Here is a 26,096-nt window from a genome sequence, read left to right on the forward strand (position 1 = left end):
CACAGAAATAGGGGAATGAGAATATGGAGCTTTCTTGCTAAATATGATAATGCCATAACTAAAATGATGTAGCAATGGTGAGATGGTCAGGTGGGCAATACTGCGCAAATGAATGGGGCACATATGCTCTTCAGTCGTGTTTACAAACTTTTTCCTGAACATGTGATTTTCTTGATCATGGTCACTTCATTTAGCTGTTCGAGCACCACAGCCTCTTTCACCACAACTTCAAGCATGATATTAGGTCTTCTTTCTTTCTCTCTCTCTGTCTTTTCTTTATCACCGCCCCACACCACAAAAGGAGTTTCATCAGGGCACTCGGATGAGTTCGGATGTGTTTTTTGTCAATGGGGAAAATAATTTATTAGTTCTAGCCGAAATGCACTCAAAATTGGCTCGAGGCGTTCACTATAATAATTTCCATGCCTCGAAGCATGACTTCCCGGACACACTCGTGCAGCTACAAATATTGAAAAGTTTTGTAGCTTTGTAGGATATTGCTGACTGGCTCGATACGATTCTGGGAAAGTTTTAGACGCGAAGAAACTTTTTCTCGGGGCTTTGTCCGTCCTTCCCTCACGCGTCCGCTCTCCCACTACGCATGCGCCAACTCTCCGCTTCTCTTCTTCGGGTGCAATAGACCTCTCCCTGTTTGTAAATAGTGTGACGTCACTGCGGGCACCCCCCCCCCCCCCCATACCCTCTCTCGGAGCAGCTGCTGGCTGGCAAGAGAGTTCCTCCGGCGGCATCTTTCTGCATAGCAGAACTGCGCGTCTGCATTCATTCGACAGAAATTTCTACATTGCTATGTTTTAAAGTCACAGTTTTGAAAGAAGGGGGTTGCGAAGGGTCACTGCTCATAGTGTGGAAATTGGCTCGTCGTAGTTGGATGGATGTAGAAATTTTGTTTAGAGTACTGAGAGACGTGACTAGCACTCAGTGGGCTTCACCCACGTAAATGGTAGCCATAAAAAAAATCTGATCGTTTTCGAAAGCGAACGTTTTGAATGAACTCGGTTACTGGCACTTTGAGAAATATTTGCATGGCATGGATGCGAAATTATTCAATTTCCATCGTGGCATGTGCAATGCAGTTTTAAACGAGGTACAGCATTGGCGGCAGCATGGTTTTGAGCTGCTGTGCGCGACGTCATGGATAAGATTCTCAATCATTGCCCAGAAGTCTGATCGGAGATGAATAAAAAAAAAATAGAAACACTTCTTGCCGTGGGTTATAGGCTCAAGTTAACATATCCCCTGGGAAAATCAAAGGGACATTCTGCTGCTGCGTTTTTCAATAACCCAGTGAATATTCATGTGATGTAAATCCCGACATCTTAATGATATATAATATAATCTGACACACTTACCTTGCTGCATTTAACACCTATAACGTGCTTTCGTACGTACATGTTGCTCTTTTAGGCCTGATACACACTTCTAATGCGCATTGTCACTTCATAAAGATCGAGCCGTAAAAGTACAAAGTAGATAAGAAACGAAAATCTCCGCTGTTTCTATTAACACGTATCACGTATACAATAATACGAGTTATAGCCGTGGTGAAGCATATATTCGGCAACGCTGCATATATTCGGCAACGCCACAACATGCTTATAGCTCATGCGCAATCGTATATATCGCCCGGAGATCATGAACTTTTATTTTTCTGCACGCCGCACATACGCTGAGATGTATACAATCGCAGATGATCGCATAAAATGTACTTTTATCTTGACTACAATGTCAGATCGTAAAGTTCCATCGACAACCGGTTACGGAAACCGGCCCACAACGAATACCAGTGTTTTCGCAAACAGGACGCATCGCGTTATTCACCCTGCACACAGCACGCATAATATTCCCAGTTTTACCGTCCGTAAAGGTGAACCAATATTATCGATGCCTTTCAACGCACACTACACGCTACAGTCAACACTGCACATTTTCGAAGATGATGCCGCTGTTCCTCGCACAGGCTGCCACGTGTGTTCATTTCTCCGAGATAAACAGCCAGCCAGCATGGAGAATATTTCATCACGCACTTTATCGCACATGTAGATGTTCCCTGACACATACCACAGCTAATGTTGCCACTGTGATATGAAGATTAGGCTTTCAAAAAGAAAAAAAAATTGCCCCAAGCACCGAGCGACTGCACGCCACTCCGCCACCGGCGGGAATGTTTTGCCAACCACCGCCTTGCACGTGCACCGGTGACGTCACGCTGTGACGTACCCCGGTAGAGGTCTATTGGCGCGATTGGTGCCTCTGCTTTGTTTCTCCTCTCTCGTTTCTCTGTTTCCGTCCCAGCTGGACGCTTGTATATAATTCGGCGCGCACTCGCTCCCGTAGCATACTCATTCACAAGGTCGCTATGGGCATCTACGTTTGCGCCGGCTTTAACAGCGGCATCGGTAACATAAACTGGGACAGACACGCAAGCTGTGAAAGCATTAGCGTAAGCAGCACCACTGAGCAGATGAGGGCTGGGGACGCAGAACGTAAACGGCAACGCCGGTAAGTGGATCTACAAGCTGCGAGGCAACGCGAAGTTGAAGCGCAATAGAAAAATTGAGCTCAAGACCTCGAGGATGCGAGGCAACGTCAAGCGCAATCGAAACGGAAACGCCGAGCCGAGGACTCCGAGTCTGCGAGGCAACGCAAAGCGAAACGCAACGGAAATGCCGTGCCGCAAATCCTGAAGCGACTTGGCAAAGCGAGTCTGCGGTGTTCACTTTGCGGTATGATTAATACACACACGGTAATACACACAATGGAGGGGACGTAACATAAACAGCACGCAGCATATACACAAATCCACACACAAATGAAATATACACGGAAACATACAAAGGTAACAGCAAGGGAAACACAAAGGAACATTGGCATCCCCACATTGTTCCCTTAATTGGAGATTGTGTATTTTTTTAAGCTCGGAATAGTATACCTGACTTGATTCTTTGATGACAATATATTCAGGGGCTTTTGTGATCAAATGTTTATGTCGACAATTTCGGCCTGTATCCTCATGCAGGCCAGACTCTGGCCTAAGCTGTAGAAATGACACACACACACACACACACACACACACACACACACACACACACACACACACACACACACACACACACACACACACACACACACACACACACACACACACACGCACACGCACACGCGCACACACGCACGCACGCACGCACGCACGCACACACGCACACACGCACACACGCACACACGCACACACGCACACACACACACACACACATATATATATATATATATATATATATATATATATATATATATATATAAAATATGGGCCCTTTATTTTCACCAGTGAAGTCAGTTGTCAGTGCTGGATTTCTCGGCTTGATTCCTCTCGTTCTTCTCTGTTGTGTGTGCCTTGTGCTACTTGCTTATATGTTGCTGTGCGCTAATTATTCCTGGATATGTTACAATTACTTCGAATCTATCTACCAGAGTTGTTTTCATCGACGGATCAAAAACTATGTGATGCTGAGCTATTAACTGTTATTTCAGAACTTTTTGTGAGTTGTTTGTGACGTTTTTTTTTGGGGGGGGGGGTGGGCAGGACAGAAAAGCAATAACGTAGTAATGAAATACAAAAAGCCGTAACGGAAGTAGTATAATTAGTCAAGGCGTGTACCAATCTTATAGCCGCCAACGACAGAGGTAGTTGCGTCCAGAGAAAGCGCGCTGACGTGAGAAAAAAGCAAATTGCAAAGGCAATTCAGGCCGCACACTGTGGGTACTTTCAACATCTTTGTTTCTTTTATTCAGCGGTAACCAAATTGTCCTTTAATGTATTCCAGACCGTCGGTACAAAAGGGAACGTGCACGGTGCACTAAGAAGCGGGGTGTTAGCAGCAAAAGTGCATTTGTATCGTCGGGAGGTCTAATAGGATACACAGGAAAAAGTAAATTGTTTAGCGTACTTGCTTGGCAAGAACATCGAAGACGGTGCTTGTCTCGGAAGCCTTGTCCTACATGTTTCATTATTTGCCTCCCTTTTGGTTTCTTCTTGGATTTTGCGTAAACGGCTGAGCTTTGGGAGTATCGTGTAATCCGTTAGTGGTCGGCAATTATAATTGTGCTCATGTAACGAGGAGGAGCAGAGGGAGAGGGATAACAGAAAGTCAGGTTAACGTAGCTGAGCCTGGTAAGCTGCTTCACACTGCAGAAGGAGGTAAGGAAAAAAAAAAAGCTAATCTAAGAATACTTCGTAAGGTGTCTGTGCTGCAGAAACTACGCCTTGTCAGCGCGGCTTTAACATTAAGTAAAATTAGCGAATGAGCCAGTTGTGAGTGATGAGTTGGATGACATGATACTATCGCGCACATCATTATTGCGCATATGACAACAGCGCCGAAGAAATTGTGTTGTGAAGTTATATATGTCTGAAAAAAAAAGAAGCCAGGTTATACAATGAGGCGAACGATAATACCAACGAATGTGGAAGGAAGGCCACAAGAATAGTCATGTCGTCAGCTGCTACTGCGCCGGAACAAGAGAGAGAGATAAAGATGCAAGGAAAGGCAGGGAGGCTAACCGCGCCGGAACAAAGATTGCTTTGGATGAACGCGGTGAAACCAAGTTTGTCGCGCGATAGATTCATGCAAGTTTCTGATGGGGAAAAGGGCAATATTCGTTTGCAAGATGTTAACTATATACTCATTCTAATCCTCGCATAGCTCGAGAATCCCAGCCCTCCTGTTTTGTCCTCAAGTGCGAGTTCTGGTGAAGAGGCTGCCAGAGAGCCAATTTTGTAGAAGCGACTGCCTCATCTGCAACTGCACCAGAAAACACTGTATGCAACATCTACAAGTGCACCAAAAAATAACATAAAGACGACAAAGAGCAATTTATACAATCTAACACACAATGTGATAAATTTAAGAGAAAAGAAGAGAAAAGTGAGTTCGTAACTGTATGCATCAGAGTGCGACACCTCAACAGTAGCTCACGAGGGATGGGGGTAAGGAGGGATTAAAAAGGATAGCATTAAAGGTATTGAGATAGAGAGGGTGAAGGAGAGAGCGTAGCACAGAGACAGCGACACCCAGAAGCAAGGAGAAGACAGGAAAGATGGACACGGTCGCAGGAGTCTGAGGACGGGGCACCACTCAGCGAGAGCTCTTGTCGGCGGCAGGACATGGCGTAGGGCGAGCCAGTCGGCCGCCCTACGGCCGACTGGCTCGCCCTACGCAGGACTGTCGTTGGAGATCGCGGGGGCACAACCAGTCGGCACGAAATCCAGAGAGCGAGTCCTGCGATAAACTAAGCATTGCAGGTGATTAGAGTACCATGATTTTTTTTTTGCCATGTACCATGTGTTTCTATATATAGACAGTGGAAAGCTGTCACGTGTAAGCGCGCGGGAACCAAATCTTCGAAGATAGCCAGTATCATCACAGCCACTCTTGACCATATCCTATGGGAACGTCCAGCATTAATAAAGAAATTGTGGAGGCGTGGTCTCCTGTGAAGACCTTCGGGCACGTAGACGGACTGCGCTGCTCAGTTCAGGCCTGGACAAGCACCTCTGGGCGATCCAGCAGGCAAAGGAAACTTTCGAGAGACACGGTCTCTTCGTTAGCTCCTAGGCAGGAGCCCAGCCCAGCAATATGTCGGACATCAATAAGTTAACCTCTCTCTTGTATGAACAAAATATTCAGCATTCAGAGCTCATGTCATAGCTTATGTGCTTTACTTTGAAAGAGCTGTATGCTTTCTCAGAGAGCTGTACTCTGAAAGAGTTGTCCACAACCGATTCACGAACTGTTGTTACTACTGTAACAAAACAGTTCCTAGCGAAGAACATCAGGGTTCAAGTACTAAGAAAAAATAGTGTGTTCAGCGAAAATGTTTAACAATTTCGAGTTCTTCGTACTCAACTATGGGAGAGCACTGAGCCGTCCACAGAAATATAAGGGGGGGGGGTTATAAAAAGTGGGTAACGATTTAGAGTACTTGGTACTCGACTATGGGAGAGCCTAAAGCTGTTCCATAGGTTAAGCAGCGCCCAATAGTAAATGAGATTATTTCGAAATTGTTATAAACTGCATGTAAAGAACTGGAATCGGATATCGACAGCATTTTGCAAAAACTGGGACTATTCACAAGGTTTTGATGGTGCCATCGAAGAATATTGCTTAGACAATTGCGAAAAACCTAGAGCGCCTGACGATGTTGCCGATAATTTCTTTGTTGGTGCCCGCCCTTTATTACATTATTTGTTATAAGAGGCTACAAAGGCCCATATAAAATTTTTGCATGGGATATTTGTGGCTATCTCTCTGCACTCTTTCAATTACATTGACGACTGTTAGACTGATAGCGCTCAGCGTAGTTCAAGCTGGAACGCTGCTGGCGTTTCAGTATGGGCGTGATCCTTGTTTCGTGATCAGTGCTACCTTGAATAACAGGCCTTGCTTTACCGTGCAGTCACGCTTTAGGAGTGTTACTCCAGAACGAGAACGCTCAGCCTGGTCGATAAAAAAAAATCACCGCATATATTTACGGAGTTAAGGATGAGTGGGGCGAAGCGTCCATGCGTCCATGCTTCTTCATCCGTGCGTCTGTCTGTCTGTCTGTCTGTCTGTCTGTCTGTCTGTCTGTCTGTCTGTCTGTCTGCCTGTCTGCCTGTATGCCTGCCTGTCTGTCTGTCTGTCTGTCTGTCCGTCCGTCCGTCCGTCCGTCCGTCCGCCCGCCCGCCTGCCCGCCTGCCCGTTCGCAAATGCTGAGTGAGTCATCGAACTACTCGGTCACGAACCACGATGAGCTAGAGAGACAAACCCACTAGGGACACTAAAAAGTGCCGCCACATCCACGAAGTGAATGATGATGAGTGGGCGAAGCTCCGGAGGTAAACCTGGTAAACCATGAATCCTCCGTACATTTTGCCCACTCGATTTTATTGCAACGCTCCCCCTAGCGTACGTCGCCGCACTATATCGAACGATGACACGCGCCATATGTGGCATCATTCCTATTTTATAACACCTCGCATCTTTCATAATCAACTACACGTACCGCCGTCTAGTTTATAACATCTTGCATCTTTTGGATGGATGGATGGATGGATGGATGGATGGATGGACGGACGGACGGACGGACGGACGGATGGATGGATGGACGGACGGATGGACGGACGGACGGACGGACGGACGGACGGTTGGACGGACGGACGGACGGATGGATGGATGGATGGACGGATGGACGGATGGATATGGCTGTACCCTTTAGATCGGGCGGTGGCTAGCGTAATACTTAATGCCGTCAGCTACAAGTACCGCCATCTAGTGAACACTGCAAGAACTGAACGAGAGGTGGCTACATACAGGGGATGCACAGCCCACGCCTTAAGGAGCTTCGCTCCTAATAAAGTCAACTATGAAGTCGACGTTTATTGTTGAAATAGCGCTCCAGAAACCTCGTAGTGTTACTTTGGTGCCAAAGAAGGGCCTATTTTGAAATAAAATCACATTTTAGTGGCTCGCATCGGGTTAGCGCACTTAAAACTACCCTCCTCAAGAAGCGGACCGACCGGACCTCCTCACGTCACTGTTACCATGCACAATGTTTCCAGGCTTTATTGCGCTAGTACCAGCAGACCGAAAGCAGCAGGAACCATAGCAGCAACAACCATGCCCTCCGAGGTGGCGGGCACTCGCGCCCACCCTCGAAGACTATAGCAGACTTTTTGTTTTGTTTAATTGCGCCTCATCAGATGACACTACATGTCCAGTGTAACTACGCGAAAATTGAATTTTCGAACCACTCACGCATTTCCCCACAGTAACGTCCGGCGGTTCTTTTTTCCATGAATGAAACAGGAACGAACAAGCAGCATTTTATTGTATCTTCTGATGCACAGAAGGTTCTGCAATTAGTGCAGCTAGATCGATTATTAGTGATTAATTGTAGGCGGTCCGTCCGATGTCGTAAGGATCATTTTGAGGATGTCCTACTGCGGCGCTTGTGTTCGCATGCATTTACCCCAGTTTCTCGGTAAGCAGGACACTGTTGTTGATAACATTGTCGTTTCAGATGTTGTCATACATTGAGCTTTCACTCTGATCGGAATTGTTAGTTGACTTTAGTGTCCCTTTAAGGAGCTTCGTCTCTAAAAAGCGCCAGGACTGCGCGAACCACGCAGCACAGTCACAGCGAAAGCTGGAAAAGCGGCCTTTCCGAGTTGTTTTAACGCGAAAACGTTAAAGAGCTCGTTTCGCAGAAAGTCGTTGGCGTCGTTGGTTGTGAGCGAAAAATTGGCATCCTATGCCTGACGGAGAAATGGAAAAGGATGAATACAAATGTACAATAAAATTTTCAAAATTAATAAAGAAATAAATGGCAGCATATCCACGGAGTGAATGATGGAGAGTGGGGCGAAGCATTCGTCCGTCCATTAGTTCTTGCTTCCGTCCGTCCGTGCGTCCGTCTGTGTGACTGTCCATGCGTCCATCCACCCGTCCGTGCTTGCGTCCGTTCGCACGTCCGTCCCTGCGTTCGTCCATGCATCCGCCCCTGCTTCCGTTCATGCGTTTATCCATGCGTCTGTCTGTGTGTCCGTTCGTCTATCTATTCAACACTCCAAGTACTACCATGTCGCATCTTTTCATCATATATTTCCCATATAGAAGCACCGTCATTCAGCGGACATTGCAAGGACTAAACGAGAGGTGGCACACGCACACTTTCTTACAGCTTGCGCTTCGGGTCTACTTCCCACCTTTAACCACCTCGAGTTCATGGTATATACTAGTTCACTAAATTCATGGCACTGTGGGCCAACGCTCGCTAAACCTTTCTAAAACCAAGGAGGTTACGCCCAGCGAGTATAACGTAGCAACCCTTTCCTGTCAGATAGTGCTCAATGTGCATGCCAATGGCAGCTAATGGGAAATGAGAGACACGAGAATTCGGCTTTTACTTTCTTACGGCTTGCGCTTCTTATCTACTTCCCACCTTTAACCACCTCGAGTTCATGATGTATACTAGTTCATTGTATTCATGGCGCTGTGGCTCCACGCTCGCTAAACCTTTCTAAAACTAAGGATGTTACACCCAGCGAGTATAACGTAGCAACCCTTTCTTGTCAGATAGTGCTCAATGTACGTGCCAATGGCTGCTAATGGAGATCGCATGCGCGTTACCTAAAAGCCGATTGCTCTTGTCTCTCATTTTCCCTTAGCAGCTATTGGCATGTACATTGAGCACTATCTTTTATTGTTTAACAACGCACAGAAGAAATCTCTCGCCGGCACCACCTTGGAGGAAAAAATGTTATACTTGTTACGCACTACAACGGCTACGAGGGACGAATGGATGCCGCTATAAGGAGCTTCGCCCCTAAAAACTGAAGTGGCCGCGAGCCGGTGGGTGCGAGCGCTGTGCACGCCTCAGGAATCTTGCGGGGCCGATAATGTGGACAGCGCGCCGCTTCTTGCAGCGCGATCTCACCGATGGGTGGAATGCCGGTGCGGCATGCTTCCCGCTACTGTACGCGTACCTTTCCAGGCTGTCACAGGCGTCGCGAGAGTTAGCGAAGCCGGCGAAGCTGATCACGTTCGTGAACGGTGGCGTCAACACCGACGAGGCACGCGAGCCCGGGAAGCCGAACGCGAGCGTCGTCACTGGAAGATCAGCAACACCGACGAAGTGCGAGTCAAGAACACCAGTCATGTTCGAGAATACAGAAAGCACGCGGGTAACACCGACGATGCGCGAGCCAAGAAAGCCGAGCGCAAGCGTCTTCAACGCATCCCGCTTTCCGTGTCTTTGTGTTTCAAACAAACGTTTACTCGAGAAACGCTACACCGAGTTTCGCTTCAAAACGCTCTTCCAGCACCAGCGTCGACGTCCCTTTCAACCTGGTCAACGCCGACCGCTGCTATTTCGCATTCCATCAGTGTTACTTTCAGAGAGATGGTCCATAGTTTTAGATGCGGAGCATCTAATACTCGAGGCTTGTAGTGCGGCGCCGTCCGCAAGCTTCCTCCTCCTTCTTCCACCATCTGTGCATCCCTTCCTCCTCTACACACCGCGCGCGCTTCACTCCTCCACCATCTGTGCACCCTTCCTCCTCTACACACCGCATGCGCTTCTCCTCTTCACGAACATTCGCTAGCTGTATAATGTAGCGCGCATGCGCCGTCACGCTTCGAGAACATCGGCAGCTGACGCGCGCGCATGCGCCGTCGCGCTTCGAGAACATCGGCTGCTGACGCGCGCGCATGCACCGTTGCGCTTCTCCCCCTTCTCGAACATTCGACAGCTGACAGTGCATGCGCCGTCGCGCTGTATATATACTCAAGGTCGGTGCTCGCTCGCTCAGTTGCCGCTCGTCGGTTGGTTTGTACGGCGCGTCGACGTCCGAGGTCGCAATGATCGACGTCCCTTCGACCAGCGCCGGCCAAAGTGGCATCTAAAAGCCATCGTGCTCAAAGTTCGTCGCAATAAATAAACACCGCCCTTTCGCATACGTGTCGTACGTGTTCACTCATTTAACACCCCTCCTACAACCACGTTAACCAATTTAGCCATCGACCCAAGTAAGTCGCACTTTAACACCCCGTTAACCAATTATATGCTCCGCATCCTCCTCAGTGTTCCCCCGAGGGAAGCTGCGGGCAATTTTTTTCAAATCCGAATGCATTTCTTAGTCGGGCCCGCACTCGTTCAACCGCTCACCATTGGTGGGGCTACCTACAACCTGTTCGACTGCTACTTTACGGTTGTTTTGACGGTGACGGAGTAAGAATGCCTGCATTCTGTGGTGAACTGCCGACATATATGTTACTATTACTTCACTTATATGGCTGGTGAAGTAAGCTGTGTAGTCCGCTTAAGTATTTATTGCACACTGGTTGACAAACGCGAGAACCCGTAGACTTACATGGTGTATGACAGCCTATGTGATATCGCGTCCTTTTGATTATAACGAAATTTTGACTGATTTCTAATATATTTATTTCTGAATTATGTTTAGTTCTTGCGTAATAATTACGCACTATGAGTGCTCTGTTGGCTGAAATATGACCACAAACGTTGAAGCTGACGTCGGAGAAGAGGTGCTGACTAGCGCCACGCTGCTTGTAGGTTACGGCCCTCGCAGCAGAAGGTATGAACTAGAACGTGGGCGCTGGAGAGGGGCCCTCTGTGCAAGTCAGGAGTAGAGGAAGTCTTGAACCGGAGCATGTGGTGCGAGAGAGTGTAAGAGAGGATGGGTGAAGTGCACCGCCGCTCCTTCTCTCACCGATCGTTTTCTCTCTCTCTCCTCCCTGTGCCTCACACTCCCGTCCACACGCGTGTCACTCTCGACACCATGCTCTTGACCGTTCGCTGGCTGGGCGCCTCTCAAGAACACCCGGAAATGTGTGCTCGAAACGCTGCTGTAAAACGCCAACGCCGAAACGAGAACATTGGCGCCCTACACTCCCGTCCGCTCGCTCCTCACTCTTGAGCGTTCGCTGGCTGGGCGCCTCTCAAGGCGATGACAGAAGTTGGTGAAGGGTAATCTCTGAAAGCAACGGCACCCTATGTGGGCGCAAGCAGTGAATTCGCATTTCCTCACGGTTCCCTTCGGGGAGGTCGGGACATTTTTAAATTTTTTTTCGCGAATCGCAGTGATACGCGAGACTAATCTGCCTCCGTTTCGCATGCGTTGGATTGGATTGGATAAACTTTTATTTGGTCCTCCAAAACACAGATCACTGTGTTGCGGGCAGCTCCCACGTGGGGACTGAGATGCCAAGCTCCTCAGCCGCCTCGCGGGATTGGTGGACAGCCCAGAGCTGATCTGCCAAGGACGAGCTGCGGATTGCCGCCTCCCATCTGGCAGAGGTGATGTGCGATAAATGAGCGAATTTGGTGCACTGCCAGAGCATGTGTTCTAATGAAGCGTTGGTGTTGTTGCGTTTTGTGCAGGTGCCATCCGCGTTCCAGGGCTCATAAGGCACATTTAGCCTGCGGTGAGAGGGGGAGGCACCACAGCCGGCAGCTTTCCAGGGGGCCGGATAGACGTCGGTTATCGCGAGTATAGGTAGTTTTCGAATTGCGCACTCAAAGTTAGCGGGCGTTGCGGGCGTAGCGTTTGCGTATGGTTGCCGTTTGAGTTAACGTATTGCGTTCGTCCCCCGTAAACGCTCATGCACGTTGGAGTCATCACAAAGGGGCTTTGCAGGCCTTGCAGATCGCATGATATTTCGGATGTTTTGTGCGGGCGGACCGCGAACGCTAATGGCGGTGAACCTTATGCCGCATGTGCAGCGGCAGTGACGGCAACGGATAGCATTTGCGCCGCAATTCAAAAACTCCATAATAAAGACTTTCACCGTAACATTAAAATCAGCTCGGACACAATGCCAACGTGATGTGCGAGTCTCCCACTTGCATGGCTGAGTGGAACCGCCGGGCGAGAGGATGGACGTGTGCGCGCGTCTTTTTTCTGTGTGCCTCATTCGCGGCGAGATCGTTCTATAGGTGGCAGCACTGCCCCGCAAAAGTGTGGATAGGCGGTCGGCAGCGCGTATACAAATACACGCAGCGGCGCTTCGGTGCGTGCTGTCTGAGCCGATTGTCGGCTAATAAAATGCGTTGACTACAGATTATTGTTAATATCTACGCTCTTCTCTACTGAATCGGTGCACGACTCCTATGCAACGTCAAGATTACCAGCGAGTTGAGCGCATTCTACCTTTCATAAGGATGCTCGCCCTGGGTGACTCTCTTCACGCTTTCGCACTAAATCACGCTTTTGCTGTGTTATTTGTGCGTGGTTAGCTTGTGTTCCGCCTGCTACACACTGCTGTAGCGTGACTGAACTACTTATTTACGTCTATGTCATCTGCTTACTACAAAAAAAAGAGAGAAATAAAGATCATAGAAAGCCCGCAAATCTGTGCGATTCGTTCAGTACCACCTTTCGCACTTTATACGCATATGATTTTTTTTCTCTATTTCTGTTCACCATAAAACGATGATACAGTCGATAAGTTTTGACAGGAAAGCTTAGTGGCTGACCGCGCTTTGCGCTACACTGCATTTACCACGTGTATGCACATGTTCTTGCACCTGTAAAAATATTTTATAATACTTGAGCAGAAAGCTTTCATCGATGGATTACGTGCATGACGGTGCTACAGCAAAGGCCTGGTTAATGGGACAAGCACGTTTTCTGTTTATTTTCAGACTAAAATTACCACTGCCTTCCATCAGTCATAATAATGCCACATAAACGCTGAAAACAATGTAAAAAAGATGAAATTTTCACTGTAGTTAGACAAATTTGTAGACAGGGCATGCCGTCTGAAATAATTTTCAGTCTTGACTTTTTAAAGTGTTGTTAAATCTAAGCACATGGTAGCGCAAGGTAACTCTATATTAAGTACAGTGGAAGTACCAAAGTCTCACAGTTTATGTCATAGTAATATTTATATGTAGTGGTACAACGGCCAGATAAACACAACAAAAGCTCCTCCCATAATCGTTGAACTGCAGTGTCGTAGTTGCACACCTACCAACAGCGCGCAAATGCATAACCTAGATTCCTTTTTTTTACGACCGAGTCGCTATAAAACGCTGCATTCACCCAACATTTAATAGTCCTCATGTTTGGAAGGATGCCAAGAGCATTTTGCGATGTGCTAGAAACAGAAGGCAGCGCCCTCTCTTAAATTTTTCTGGGGAATGAAGTGTACGACGGCAATACACAGCACTCTGGAAAGTTCCACTCACCGATCTTAATAATAAGCATTACCAGCCCAGAAAGACGAAATGCTCTCGTACGTCATTTCAGGCATACGTAAAAACAGTCACACTCGTGTTGACATGACCGGAATAACCACACTTTGAGAACGTGCATGACGTACTCGCACATAGAAACACGACGTGGCTAGTAGACGACACAAGTAGCATTCCAAACTTCACCATTTTCGCCAGTTACCGCCAGCCGGCAACTCTGTTCTATCTCGCAACCAATAGCGGTCAATGTCAGCAAACTTAAGACGGGCCACACTGCAAGCATAGTGAGAGCGCCTATACTTCTGGTCAGCGGACGGTGTCATATTGGTTGTTGGTTGTCCAGAAGCGCGAGTCGGCCCACTAACATCCCGTCAGGGTTGCAGATAGTGCCAAATATACATGCAGCCAAAAGTTGTCATGTTATTTATTTTGTCACCGTATTGGTCACCAACTACGTACAGCAGCGGTATTATGAACGGAATTCTCACTACTGAACAATAAATAATAATATTTTGGATAACTGTTTTAAGTTCAGTGCGCCTTTGATATGAATTGCGTAGAATGGTTAGATGTATTGGTGAAGACGGAGTATATTTCAAATACTCCAGTCATAAAGTAAGAAGGAAAATTAAACATTGAAGCAGCTATAGCTTGACCTAATAGCACGCGTTGTGCATTTGCATTAGAAACCGGGCCGCAGCGTGAACATAAACGGCAGACGGCATGAGCAGTGTTCTGCGCATTTGCCAAAATGAGAGCGACTTAATTAGCATGCGCGCCGCATGTTGTGCTGGACTTCCTGTCTGCACAACATGCTGTCGGGTGGAAGACACGCACGCATCGACTGAAATGACTGACATGCTGGAAAACAATGGGTAGCCTTCATAAGGAACCAGCCCACCTTTCAGCACATGTTTCTAGGGTTTAGACTATAGCGTGTTATCTTATCGGCAAATTGCAAAAAAAAAACTGGCCGCAAAATTCGCCGAGATATAAGTTCAACGTAGTCAAAAGTAGCCATGAATCCAGTCTGAAGTTTTTGCCGACAGACAATGGAATGAAGTAACCAATTTGGCACGAAGTAGCCACAAATGGCAATCCTGCATCCCGCAGTGATACCTTATTCTAGCAGCTCTGAAACAAAAAAAAAAAAAACGCTTTTTTTGTTTGTACCCTCTGGGCCACGGCTACAATTACTTATATAGAGTCTGGGACTAAAATTTATCCAACACGTATCACCTTAAGACCGCTTCATGTCATAATGCACGACGTAGCGCGAAACATGCCGCCCTCATGAGTAGTCAAAGGCGTGTTTTACAGTGTTCTTCATGGACACGTCACAGGGCGCATTGTAATTTTATGCCACATAATTTTTTTGGCTTTCTCAGCCTTGTGCTTTCACACTGCCTAGAGACATCTAGTGTCAGACACGTGAAAACAGAGTTGAGGTGAACGTATCTTACCTGTGATTGTTTCAATGCAGCTTATGTCGCAGTGCCCAGTTGTTACCTGGAGTCCCACTTTGACTGCGACACACTAACCTCTAGAAACGCACTGCTATAGTGAAAACATGACATGTGGTGTCGCTGGCCTTAACGGAGGCAGTCAGTACACCAAGGTAACACTTCAAACTGATCAGCTTTTAAAATCAGACTGAGAAGAAAGGGTGCACGATCTTCCCTATAGAGTCTCATCTCTACTTTTTGATGGTCGCGTTGGTCTGCATTTTGCTGCTAAGATGTTATATAATTATTTGCACATTGTGTGAAAAGCGCTCACTTTGTGAGTGTTCATGGCTGTCAATTCGTTAAACTACCCTACTGCCCTATACGAATATTTAAGGAAGGAAAGCTGCCCTTCTTTATCAATAGAATGGTTGGGTTCGTGGTCTCGAAGGCGCGCAATGCACAGCTGGCGTTGACAAAATGGCTTTATCATATTTTGTCCGCTTGGTAATTTTTGAAGTTCGTGTCAAATATTGTGCAAGGGCATTTTCTTCGCATGCCACTACGTCTGCAGAGAACACAGCCTACAGACTTCGCGTTCAGCACTGTAGGACACCACAATTTTCTGCTTCTGCTACTCTCATGCGCGATAGTGATACAAATTCGCTCGTCAGAGCATTTCAAACTTGCACAATATAGATCTTTAGGCTCAAATAGACTATGAATATAACACGATGCAGTGTTTGCAGTATGACTCGCTCGAGATATCATAATTTGAAGTCACCATTAAGAAGAGGATGGCCACAAATGAAATATTTGTGTGCGTTGTGTTGACAAACTATAGTATGTTTACGACAGCTGTGTCACTTTACGTCTAGGTCCACATCGCTGTGAGAGAATGTATAGTGAAGACATGCAAGCGTCGACCAAAAATTTACGTCACAAAGGAAAGAGAGTGGCTTGCGGGTAAGAACAACGCTGCACAATATAACTCATGCTACAGAAGAAAGAAACAGTGTGGACATGGTTGGTGGCGCTTCCAGGTTTTTACTTCTTTGGTACACTTGCGTACAGCTGATCACGAAGACACGCAGGCGAGGTTTCGTCACCGTGGCAAGAGCAATCACAGCACTTACAGTTGCTGTTGAAAAACGAAGGGGAGTTTCGTTCGAAAGGATGTGAAGGCAACGGAAGTGAAACGCCCTTAGAGTAATTTCGCGCATAATTTACGAAAATTACCCAAATCATCGTGTGCAGTCAAAATACGATGTTTCAGAGGTTATCATCTTGAACGTGTCGCATGCAATAGAATCAGTATTCAGAGTTTAGCTGCAGCCATCAAACATGCCTTTGCTGAAGCTAATATCCTGGTCACACTGGCAATTTTTAATTTCGAGCGAGTGCACTTACGTCTCCAGAGGGACTATTTGGCGGTGCGCTGCTGCACGAGAAAGGGAAGTACGCTGTAGAAGGCAGCTAAAACAGGAACAGAACGAAAGTGTATTGATGAGAGCTGCTAGGTTATATAGTACGCACAGCCTATGTGTATTTTGCACGATACTTTCGAAATTATGGTAATGGCGATGGTCATTTAGATAGCACACTGGATATTTGTTTCAGGTGACGATCCTTAAGTAATAATGTGTGAGAGCTATAAGCAGCCATAAAATTTTACGCACAAGAACAGTTGCTGCGGCCATTGCATGGTGTGTGCTGGACATGCGCCTGGTGGCCGTGACTGCGAACTGTCAAGCAGCAAGAATATCCAAGTATGCTTTTTGTCAGGGTACTATACATTTTAATGCATGATAACGCACTCACTTGCAAGTGCGCTTTGCAACGAGTGTCCCTATGCATTCCAGTGCTACAGCGTGTAAAGGACACTAGAGGCGAAGCGTACTAACTTTAGTTCTCCCTGTGTGACAGAGGTGCTAATACTGGTTCTCGTGGTTTTTCCACACGTACAGCATCGTATAGCATGCAAGAAATAACTTGCACTCAGTAAAACTAAAAAAAATATTCATTCATCGCTTTTCCGAGTGAATCGCCATGATGGTTGAAAACGTAACCTCGAATGATATGTTTCAACAGCAGGTATGTAAGTATTTTTGTGACCTTTAGCTACGACGCAGTAACTTAGAAATGCCCCAACACAGCAGTGATTCACACATTACCTGGAACACGTGTTCTGTACACATACGCTACCGTCTGTGCTTCTTTGCGGCGACAATACAATATATGGACAGCAGCCGATTGCGCAAGCGTCAGATCTCGACCAATCAGCCAACGCCGGAGGCTGTGCGAAGCCCGTCGTAATGCTTGGCGACAGTATGCAAAACATCAGCTTGGTTTCAGCACAGCCATTTTTCGCGTGAATAAATCAGCTGACACACAGAGCAGGAGAACGTCCGACGTGCCATTAACGCCACACACGAATAACAGAAGTGAGGTATTCCAGGTATGTTCACGTCACACGTCCTTCGCCAGCTGGCAGGCATGTCACACCAGGCGTTTGGTCAATCCGCCGAGTCGTTGCAGAAGACAAACGTGGTCGCAGATCGCTTTGACTAGCACAAGGTGGCGCCTCAAATCATGACCTTCTTGACACCGTCCAAGACTCGTAGGTCTTTGGAGTGCTCGCCGAGAAGCCAGTAAGTGTGCATCAAGCCTTTGCCCTGCGTAGATTCATGTACACGCGATAGGTTTCTCATGTGAGGCAGTAGTCTTAGAGCAACAAGTTCTTAACGCTGCAAACCTCTCGACGAGCGCAAAAAGAATTGAACCGGGCACACCTGACATTTTGTTTTGCTCTGTGTAGAGGGTTCTGCGTGACGAACCTCGATGTGTCAAAAAGGCGACGTGCCAGAAATCAACGTAGTTTTCGTAATGTGTCTTTATCACATTGTGAACTACAACAGTTAGATTCGCAAATATCCGGTAACAGCTTACTGTACAAGATACATCGATTCAACTCACCGGAATGCCATTGTGGTCATGCAGTAGAAAATGTTCACCATATTCTTTTGGAGTGCGTTAAATACGCGAATGAAAGAGAAAAATTAAAGAACAAATTAGCAAGTCTGGACAGACGGCCCCTCACAATAAACAAACTATTTGGACCATGGCCTGAGATGCATCTCCAGAAAAAGGCAATAATCTTCCTGACAGACTTTTTAGTGGAGACCGGACTGGACAAGCGCCTATGATAGACAGCCAGAGAGGGATATATATCAAATGTGTTTATGCATATACTGACAGTAGAAAAGAAAGGTGTGCGTGTAAACAGTTTATGACTGTGTGAACTGCTCTAAGAACACTGTGTATTGGCATGATATTTGAACTGGTTTCAGTGTGCTATTATTTTTTTCCGTATTGTTAATTTTTGGGTACCGTTCTGTATTATTCTTTTTTTTCTCTGCAGAACATTGTGATATGGAGTAGCCGAGGCAATATGCACCTCAACCTCTGCACAGCAACACAGTTAAAACTGAACAGAATAGAACTGATGCAAAATAACGTTAAAATATTTAAGATGACGCATCGCCATGTATGTTAGCATAAGTTCATACTTCAGCATTATTTTTACGGAAATATTGACAGTCTATTACGCCAATCACTTGCCTGCTTATTTCGATCAGGCGAAATGCAATAACGCCCGTGCATTTAGGTTTCACATCATCATCATCATCATCATCATCATCATAATCATCATCATCATCAACATCATCATCATCATCATCATCATCATCATCATCATCCTGACTACGTCCACTGCAGGACAAAGGCCTCTCCCATGTTCCGCCAGTTAACCCGGTCCTGTGCATTTAGGTTTAGATGCGCTTTAAAGAACCCCGGGTGGTCAAAATAAATCCGGGGCCACATAATCAACAAAAGCAAACCCACAATACAATCGTAATCGTATCGTTATTTTGGCTTGTAAAACCCTGTGAAAAACCATTATAGTTTAGTTGTAATATAAGAATACAAACGACAGGCGAGAAAGTTATCGGACTGCATTACGGTGGAAACGCCGTGGTCTGCATGCAGAAGCGCTACCGCACAGATGCGTTGATTTCGTAACATCGAAAGCCGTGTCTGCTACACACCTTTATCTCGATGCCTCCTCGTGGTTCCAAGTGAAACGTCCCAAACCTCTCAAGGACCGTCTTGGTATCGGGGCTGACGTGAATACGCAGCGCTGGAAAGCATCGGCAATAAGGATTACACGTGTTAAGTTTGCATCCATTGACAGAATAAATCAGGACGTGTGAGTGGCGAACATAATCAGATAAAATAAAGATAAAATGGCATTGCCGCGCCATTCGGTGTTAACGTCTGAATGACGCCGAGACATGGAAGTGCACGTGTGCGTCCTTTTGCGCTCACAGCCATGTCTTTTTATCGCTTTCAATGGAGTAGCTGATTATGCATGTTTTGCGATTTTCTTTTTGCTTGCTTTCTTTTTTTTTCACCTGTCACGCACTATATGTGACAGGGGCTCAATTGGTGGGATGCGTACGCTGCTAGCTTTGACCGAATAAATATGCATAGCTTACTTTGTGTCAGCGTCAAAGCGCTGCCACATACAGCATTGATTGCTTTGTCACTTTGTCTGAATGTTCTCTCTTTGGTTATACAATGTATAGTGTGATACCCAAATACTAACAAGGGCACCAAAATTGAACCAGGCGTTAATTGAGCCAAAGAACATTCTTCATATTACTTTTATAAGAGGAGGAAGTCCAGATGATTATCTGTGCGATGAAGGTTGAACGGACGGCTTACCCTTCACCGCTAGCATGGCCCCGTCGAACTGAACGTGTGATGGATTAAACAAAGAAAGTGACCCCTACGGCATAACGCTACACATACTCTGCAAGCGAGTAAAAAGATATGACCGCGAGCGCGAAGAAGTGCGCACGCGCAGTGCTATGTCTCAAAATGTCACTCTCAACGGCAGTAGGCGCGGCGATGCAGTTTTATCTGATTGCGATCGTCAAGCTCTCGTACCGACTTATTTTGCAGAAGGGTGTACACGTAGGAGCCCTATCGACATCAACGAAGTTTTCAACAAAAGTGGGGTTGGCACTTTAGCGGTAAGCTGTACCGGAAATGGTGAATAGCGACTAACCTTCTCCATTCGATTCCATTCTCGAGGCAGTGTTGACAGTATCTCCGAAAAGGCAGTAACGGGGCATTTTCTGCCCTACAACTCCAGCACAACAAGGACCTGAATGAAAGAAAATAAATAAAAGGGGGGGGGGGGAGCGACACGCTAACAGTTACTTTGTAGCGTGCACAGCTCGTTAATATTTTAGAAGCAAGAGGTAATACCGCAATATATCCGAGTCACTTCAGCAGTTTTAATTATAAACAGAGATTTCCGTGCCGCATGTGGTATGTTGAAAGTTGGTTGGTATTGTCGTGAGTACGAACTTCTAGCTTTTGGTTTGCTTTGTGGGCGCCCGTATATCAACAGACTTCGCTCCGAACTTGATTACGGGAGAGGTATGGAGCCAGTACAGTGGACGGCTGCGCTGCGTATAGCGTTTTCAATTATTGTAATCTGTAAAGTATATCGCGTTTAACAATTGTGCACAGCCAACAAATTGTCTATAATCCTATATGTACTATAATAACTTTACTCTGTGAACGAAATTATCGTTCTAATTGTTTGCGTGCTTTAGCATTCATTACTCAGTGCGCGCACAGTTCAAGATGGCTGCTAGTGGTTACAAAAAATAAATAAATACCGAAATGAAATTGATAGCTATAGTGCATCACGTGACTCCTCTCAACTTTGTTTGTCGTGAGTTAGCTTAATGTTTCGAAGGAAATTCTTGCAGAAAACTCCATGGTTGCAGCGCTCAATGATACTCTGAGCAGAGATCTGAAACTGGCTTCAGCTAGCGGGCGTTGTTTATTAGTTACTCGTATATCCTCTTGTGTGTTAGTTTGTGTTTCTGGCCACACCGAGGTTGTCTAGTGGTTATGGCTCTAGACTGCTAAGGCGAAGGTCACGGGATTGAATCCCGGCTGTGGCGGCTGAATTTTCGATGGAGGCGAAAGTGTCTAAGGCCCATGTGCTTACCTCAAAGAACCTCAGGTTGTCGAAATTTCAGGAGCCCTTCACTGCGGTGTGTCATATCGTGGTTTTGGGCTGTTAAACACCTCGTATTTGTGTCCCTGTTTCATGCTCCCGCGCTGCCAATTATTACAGCCACAGCCACGAAACTTGGTCTCCCGAAAAACGCCAAGGGTGTGGGGTATGTAGTTTCAACACTGTTATCACTTTGCCGTTCGAAAGGATCTTGCTATATCTTATATATAGGCCACTACTGAAGAGCATTTGACGTTATAGTTCGGGAAACACACGGATGATGATGTACAAAACGACTGAAATCGAGACCCCGGATCTCAAATATACTTGTTTCATGGTTATGCTTTATTACATGGTGGCCGAATAGTGCGCCTCACACGCTAAAAAAAAAAACGAATGTTTCAGACCAGTGACGTCTGCGTAGCTTAGAGGCAAACTTCGGCGATTTTTTGAGGTTAATAAATCACAATGAAATTCACTGGGTATGTTCCTTTGCACATTTTCGTCCTTTATTGCATATCACAGGTTTGAGCGATGCACTGATCTTTTGTGAATGAATTTTAAAGATTGCCTCGACACGCTCACCTCACTTGCCAGAATTATTGGCAACACTGTCTGTGAGACGTCATGTCTGGCATGTTAATGGAAGTGACACAGCCGATGGCATCGCTACTTTGTCCGCTACAGCGTTTCTTGTGCTTTCCGCAAGGCGACGGCGGCGGTGTTTGGCACGGGTATAGCACGGGAATGCTTGCTTCCTTCCTCTCTGACGTTTGGTAGGTGCTTCAGTTGACTAGCTTTCACAGTTTTCATACTACGGGCCGGCGGAACCAGTATACGACCTCCGGCTCTACCAAATAGTACGTCATACGTAGGCAGGGCACTCGGTTGGGTTTCCGTTTCGGTTTTGCATATTTTCGCTTATTAAAATTATTTTCAAATTTCCTGAGCATTTCAGCTATTGGGCTCGTAACAAGAGTGTGTCAGGAACATATAAACACCATAACCTTGACATGGTAAAAAAATCGCCGGAGTTGGCCTTTAATTAACACACTTAAAAAGAATGTAATATATATACATGTACAAATGATTAGACAGTCATGTCAGTTCTCGTTCGTTCACGAGATGTTTGCGGCCCACGTGTTTTGGACCCCTTCACAGTAGACACCTGAACATAGTGACACTAAAAGTCGAAGTTTGGCTGTCAGCAGCCCTTCAAGCACTACGGACATACGAACGCGATTGTCTGTCTGTGTGAAAGCATGCTATTCTCTTTGAGACCATGTTACAGACATGTCATGCCACATCGAAGTTCCGTAAAGCCCACCATGCAGAAAAATTGTTTGAATCAGGCTCACCGGTGTGTATGCCGATTCTCAGCTTGAGCGTGTCGTCAGGCCTGTGCCTGATTCGAAAGTTTCGTATGGCGCGCAGCAGACTGAGCGCCATGCGGGCCACTTCCCGGGCGTGGCTGTGGCCATTGCGATCTGGAAGCCCAGACACAACCATGTAAGCGTCCCCTATGGTTTCTACCTTAAAGCAAAACAGGGGGAGAGAAGCACACAAGCCAAGCGTCAGTGGTCACAATTGAAACTGTACTCGTGAGAAATGCACATACTCGAAAATCAAAACACGGGAAACATCAGCACAGAGACAGCATTAGCACCATGAAGTTTTGCTGGATGCACGGCGTTAACACACCGCGGTGGTCTAGTGGCTAAGGTACTCGGCTGCTGACCTGCAGGTCGCGGGCTGCATTTATGGTGGAGGTGGAGATGTTGTAGACCCGTGTGCTCAGATTTGGGTGCACGTTAAAGAACCCCAGGTGGTCAAAATTTTCGAAGCCCCCCCCCCCCCCCCCACTACAACGTATCTCAAAATCATATGGTGGTCTTGGGATGTTAAAACCCACATATCAATCATCAATCAGCGTTAACAGAGTCATGCTCTGGAACCTGCGGTCACTATGCTGAGAGACTGAGAGAAAGCCCTCAGTAGCAAAGGAACAAGAAAGTGGTTTCCATACAGTGAAGATATATATATATATATAGCGGAAAGTGGTTGCTGATGTGCCCGAAGGAACCGTCACATGTAGTAGACTAGATGTGCGGGAACAGGCAAAATAAACAATGAATGTGACAGAAGTGTACAGTCAGAAAATGGTGGACGATTGGACAGAGAAGGCGTCCGATGGATGGCAACGAGACCGTGGTTTTTTATTCGCACATTTTGTGTTGCCATTACACATTGACTGTATTCCGGGTGATTAGGTGTTTTCATGGTATCCACAACAGATACACTCGTTCATGTTCCTGATTACTTGTTCTTCTTTCAATAGCCACACAAACGGTACAATCGCTCCATACACCAAGATAATGCTCGACGATTAGGTGCCGTATCTGTACCACGAAATGAGTGTGCGCGTGCGTCTCGGAATGTGCATCTGTGTTGCCATATGCAAGCACGTGCTCAAATATTCGCCACCAGCTAGACATGAATATGCCGACAAAAACACGATTCTGCGTTCGTACTCAATTAGTTATTACTTTATGTACACTAATTGTCAACTGTATAGTTACAATGCTGTAGTTTGCTTTACGTATGTGTACGTCTGCAAATGTGTTTTTGATCTCACCTATTCTGCATATTGCGATAATGATGTTTTTCTTTAATGGTATTTTGTCATTCATTATGCATATTGTTCTGTTCTTTTTTCACATCTCTAGCGTTTATTTGTCTTATTATAATTTGCTGATCGTTAGTATTTGTGTAAAAACTTGTTTCATCTGCGTTAAACGCCCCACCGCGGTGGTCTAGTGGCAAAGGTGCTCGGCTGCTGACCCGCAGGTCGCGGGATTGAATCCCGGCTGCGGCGGCTGCATTTCCGATGGAGGCAGAAATGGTGTAGGCTCATGTGCTCAGATTTGGGTGCACGTTAAAGAACCCCAGGTGGTCGAAATTTCTGGAGCCCTCCACTACGGCGTCTCTCATAATCATATGGTGGTTTTGGGACGTTAAACCCCACATATCAATCAAGTATCTGCGTCTAAGTTGTGTACCAGACTGTATTTCGAAACAAAAGCCTCCGTCAGGCGTTACAACCTTTTACTTTATGTACAGGAAAATAAAATAAAAAAAACCACAAATAAAGTGGCCCATTCAAATGTGGCCGTGATGCGCAGCGCTCAAATACCGGCACGTGCCAGACAATAACACGGATGCCCGGTTTCTAAGCTGCATGTTAACTTTCCCCGGAAGTTTGTTTCGTGCGCTCATTGTTTTTAGACAGGCACAGCGAGAACGAACGCGACATATAGAAGGAAGAACTCAAGGCAGAGAGAGAGAGAAGTGAACCCGGACACTTATTGAATATTCCAGCGCAACCCCACATGTGTAGCGTGTGATCGACTGGGAGGATTCTGTACGACTCGCTGACAGCGATACGCACTTGTGCGAAATGCTTGCGTAGCTACTCGCTCGTATGCGCCCAATATGCCCAATATGCGCAGCTATAAGGTCGAGCCGCTTTTACGCGCGAACTGCGTTCCTTTCGTCGTCGCTGATTGCGCCCCTTTTATGCAAGTGTGGGCAAGCACTCCGGCGCTGTTGGTTGCTCTCGTGGAGCACTTTGCTGTGAATTGGGTGCATCGCCCTTTATGATGCGCTCGCTAATGTGATTCCCCTGCGCGTATAGTGAGCGGATATGGACATTTCTCTTTTTAAAGTGCATGACATGCACATCACGCTATAGCGCGGACTAATGCTGTGATAAAAGATAAGTTAACCTTGAAAAACTTCAACGTGGCCGAAAATCTGGGGCCCTGCCCTACGGCATCTCTCGTAAAAATCTCGTAATATAGGGACGAAAAATTTAACAATTAGTGTTACAATTAGTTCCGTCTCAGCAGTGTAGGGCGTGTTGGCAAAGAAAACGCCGGCGCTAGTGAATTACTGAAATTAATGTGAAGAGTCTGGGCAACACAAATTTTGTGAAGGCAAGGTCTCCAAAACTTGCGTGACGTTTAGCTTATGGCTAATCTTTGTGTTAATTAGCAGCAAAATGTAGGTATGGTGTTTCATTCACTTCAATTTTTGGAATAGAGGGACGGGTGAAACAAATCAAATTATATTTGCGATGCACTGTTGGAGTAGGAGTAGCCGGCATCACACATGACGACGACTTCTCTAACACGCACACATATAATTAAAGCGCTGGTCTGTTCAGGACATAGCAAAGTGATGGTGGCTATGTAAGGTAGCATGACGTGGTGATTGTGGTGATGTGACTTAATTGTTGTAGTGTGACAAAAAATTTACATCGTGTAGTTTATAGTGACTCGGTGTTTGTATGTCTACGTTATGTACCATTTGCGTGCTATGCCGAAATAACCCAACGGGACATACCCAGTAGCACAAACGTTGGGCCACCCAAATAACGGGAACAAGAGCGAACTGTACAGTGTATGCTTTCCCGTTTGTTCAATAGTAGACTGTGTTTATAGTGTTAGGTAAAACTTGGATATTTTACTAGGAGGATTTACGTCGGTATTTACTTCATGATTGTGCTAAAAAATAACGCGCTACATGGCACTTTACATGACAGGTGAAACTTCAGTCCTCCGGAGGACTGCTGGTATAAAGCAAAATAATATAGCAAACATGCATAAAATTGTCAAAGAGCTGCAATGTTACGATTTGCTTTTTAAAATTATCTTGAAGATACCCACGAGCCAAGTTTCTTTGTAAGTTTTCCTTGTCGTGGTTCTTTGTGTCACAGT

At 46.2% G+C, this 26,096-nt stretch overlaps 1 protein-coding gene across 4 annotated transcripts in view; it reads right to left on the reverse strand.

Annotated features, from left to right (window-relative positions):
* Window positions 1–17,563: 17,563 nt before the first annotated feature.
* LOC119171901 (atrial natriuretic peptide receptor 1-like) overlaps window positions 17,564–26,096 on the reverse strand; it is a 76,120-nt gene continuing 67,587 nt past the window's right edge. For 2 of the 4 annotated variants that reach the window (XM_075892110.1, XM_037422775.2), the window contains 4 exons: window positions 22,677–22,851; window positions 20,350–20,448; window positions 19,325–19,416; window positions 17,564–17,893 (listed from right to left, as the gene is read on the reverse strand). In XM_075892110.1, coding sequence (XP_075748225.1) covers window positions 17,804–17,893; window positions 19,325–19,416; window positions 20,350–20,448; window positions 22,677–22,851 — 456 coding nt within the window. In that variant the 3' untranslated portion in view covers window positions 17,564–17,803. Of the gene's footprint in view, window positions 17,894–19,324; window positions 19,417–20,349; window positions 20,449–22,676; window positions 22,852–26,096 lie in introns of those variants that run through there. The other 2 variants (XR_012894819.1, XR_012894820.1) reach the window with 2 other exon arrangements.

This window comes from Rhipicephalus microplus, chromosome 4, assembly GCF_043290135.1.
Source record: "Rhipicephalus microplus isolate Deutch F79 chromosome 4, USDA_Rmic, whole genome shotgun sequence".
Taxonomy (NCBI): Eukaryota; Metazoa; Arthropoda; class Arachnida; order Ixodida; family Ixodidae; genus Rhipicephalus; species Rhipicephalus microplus.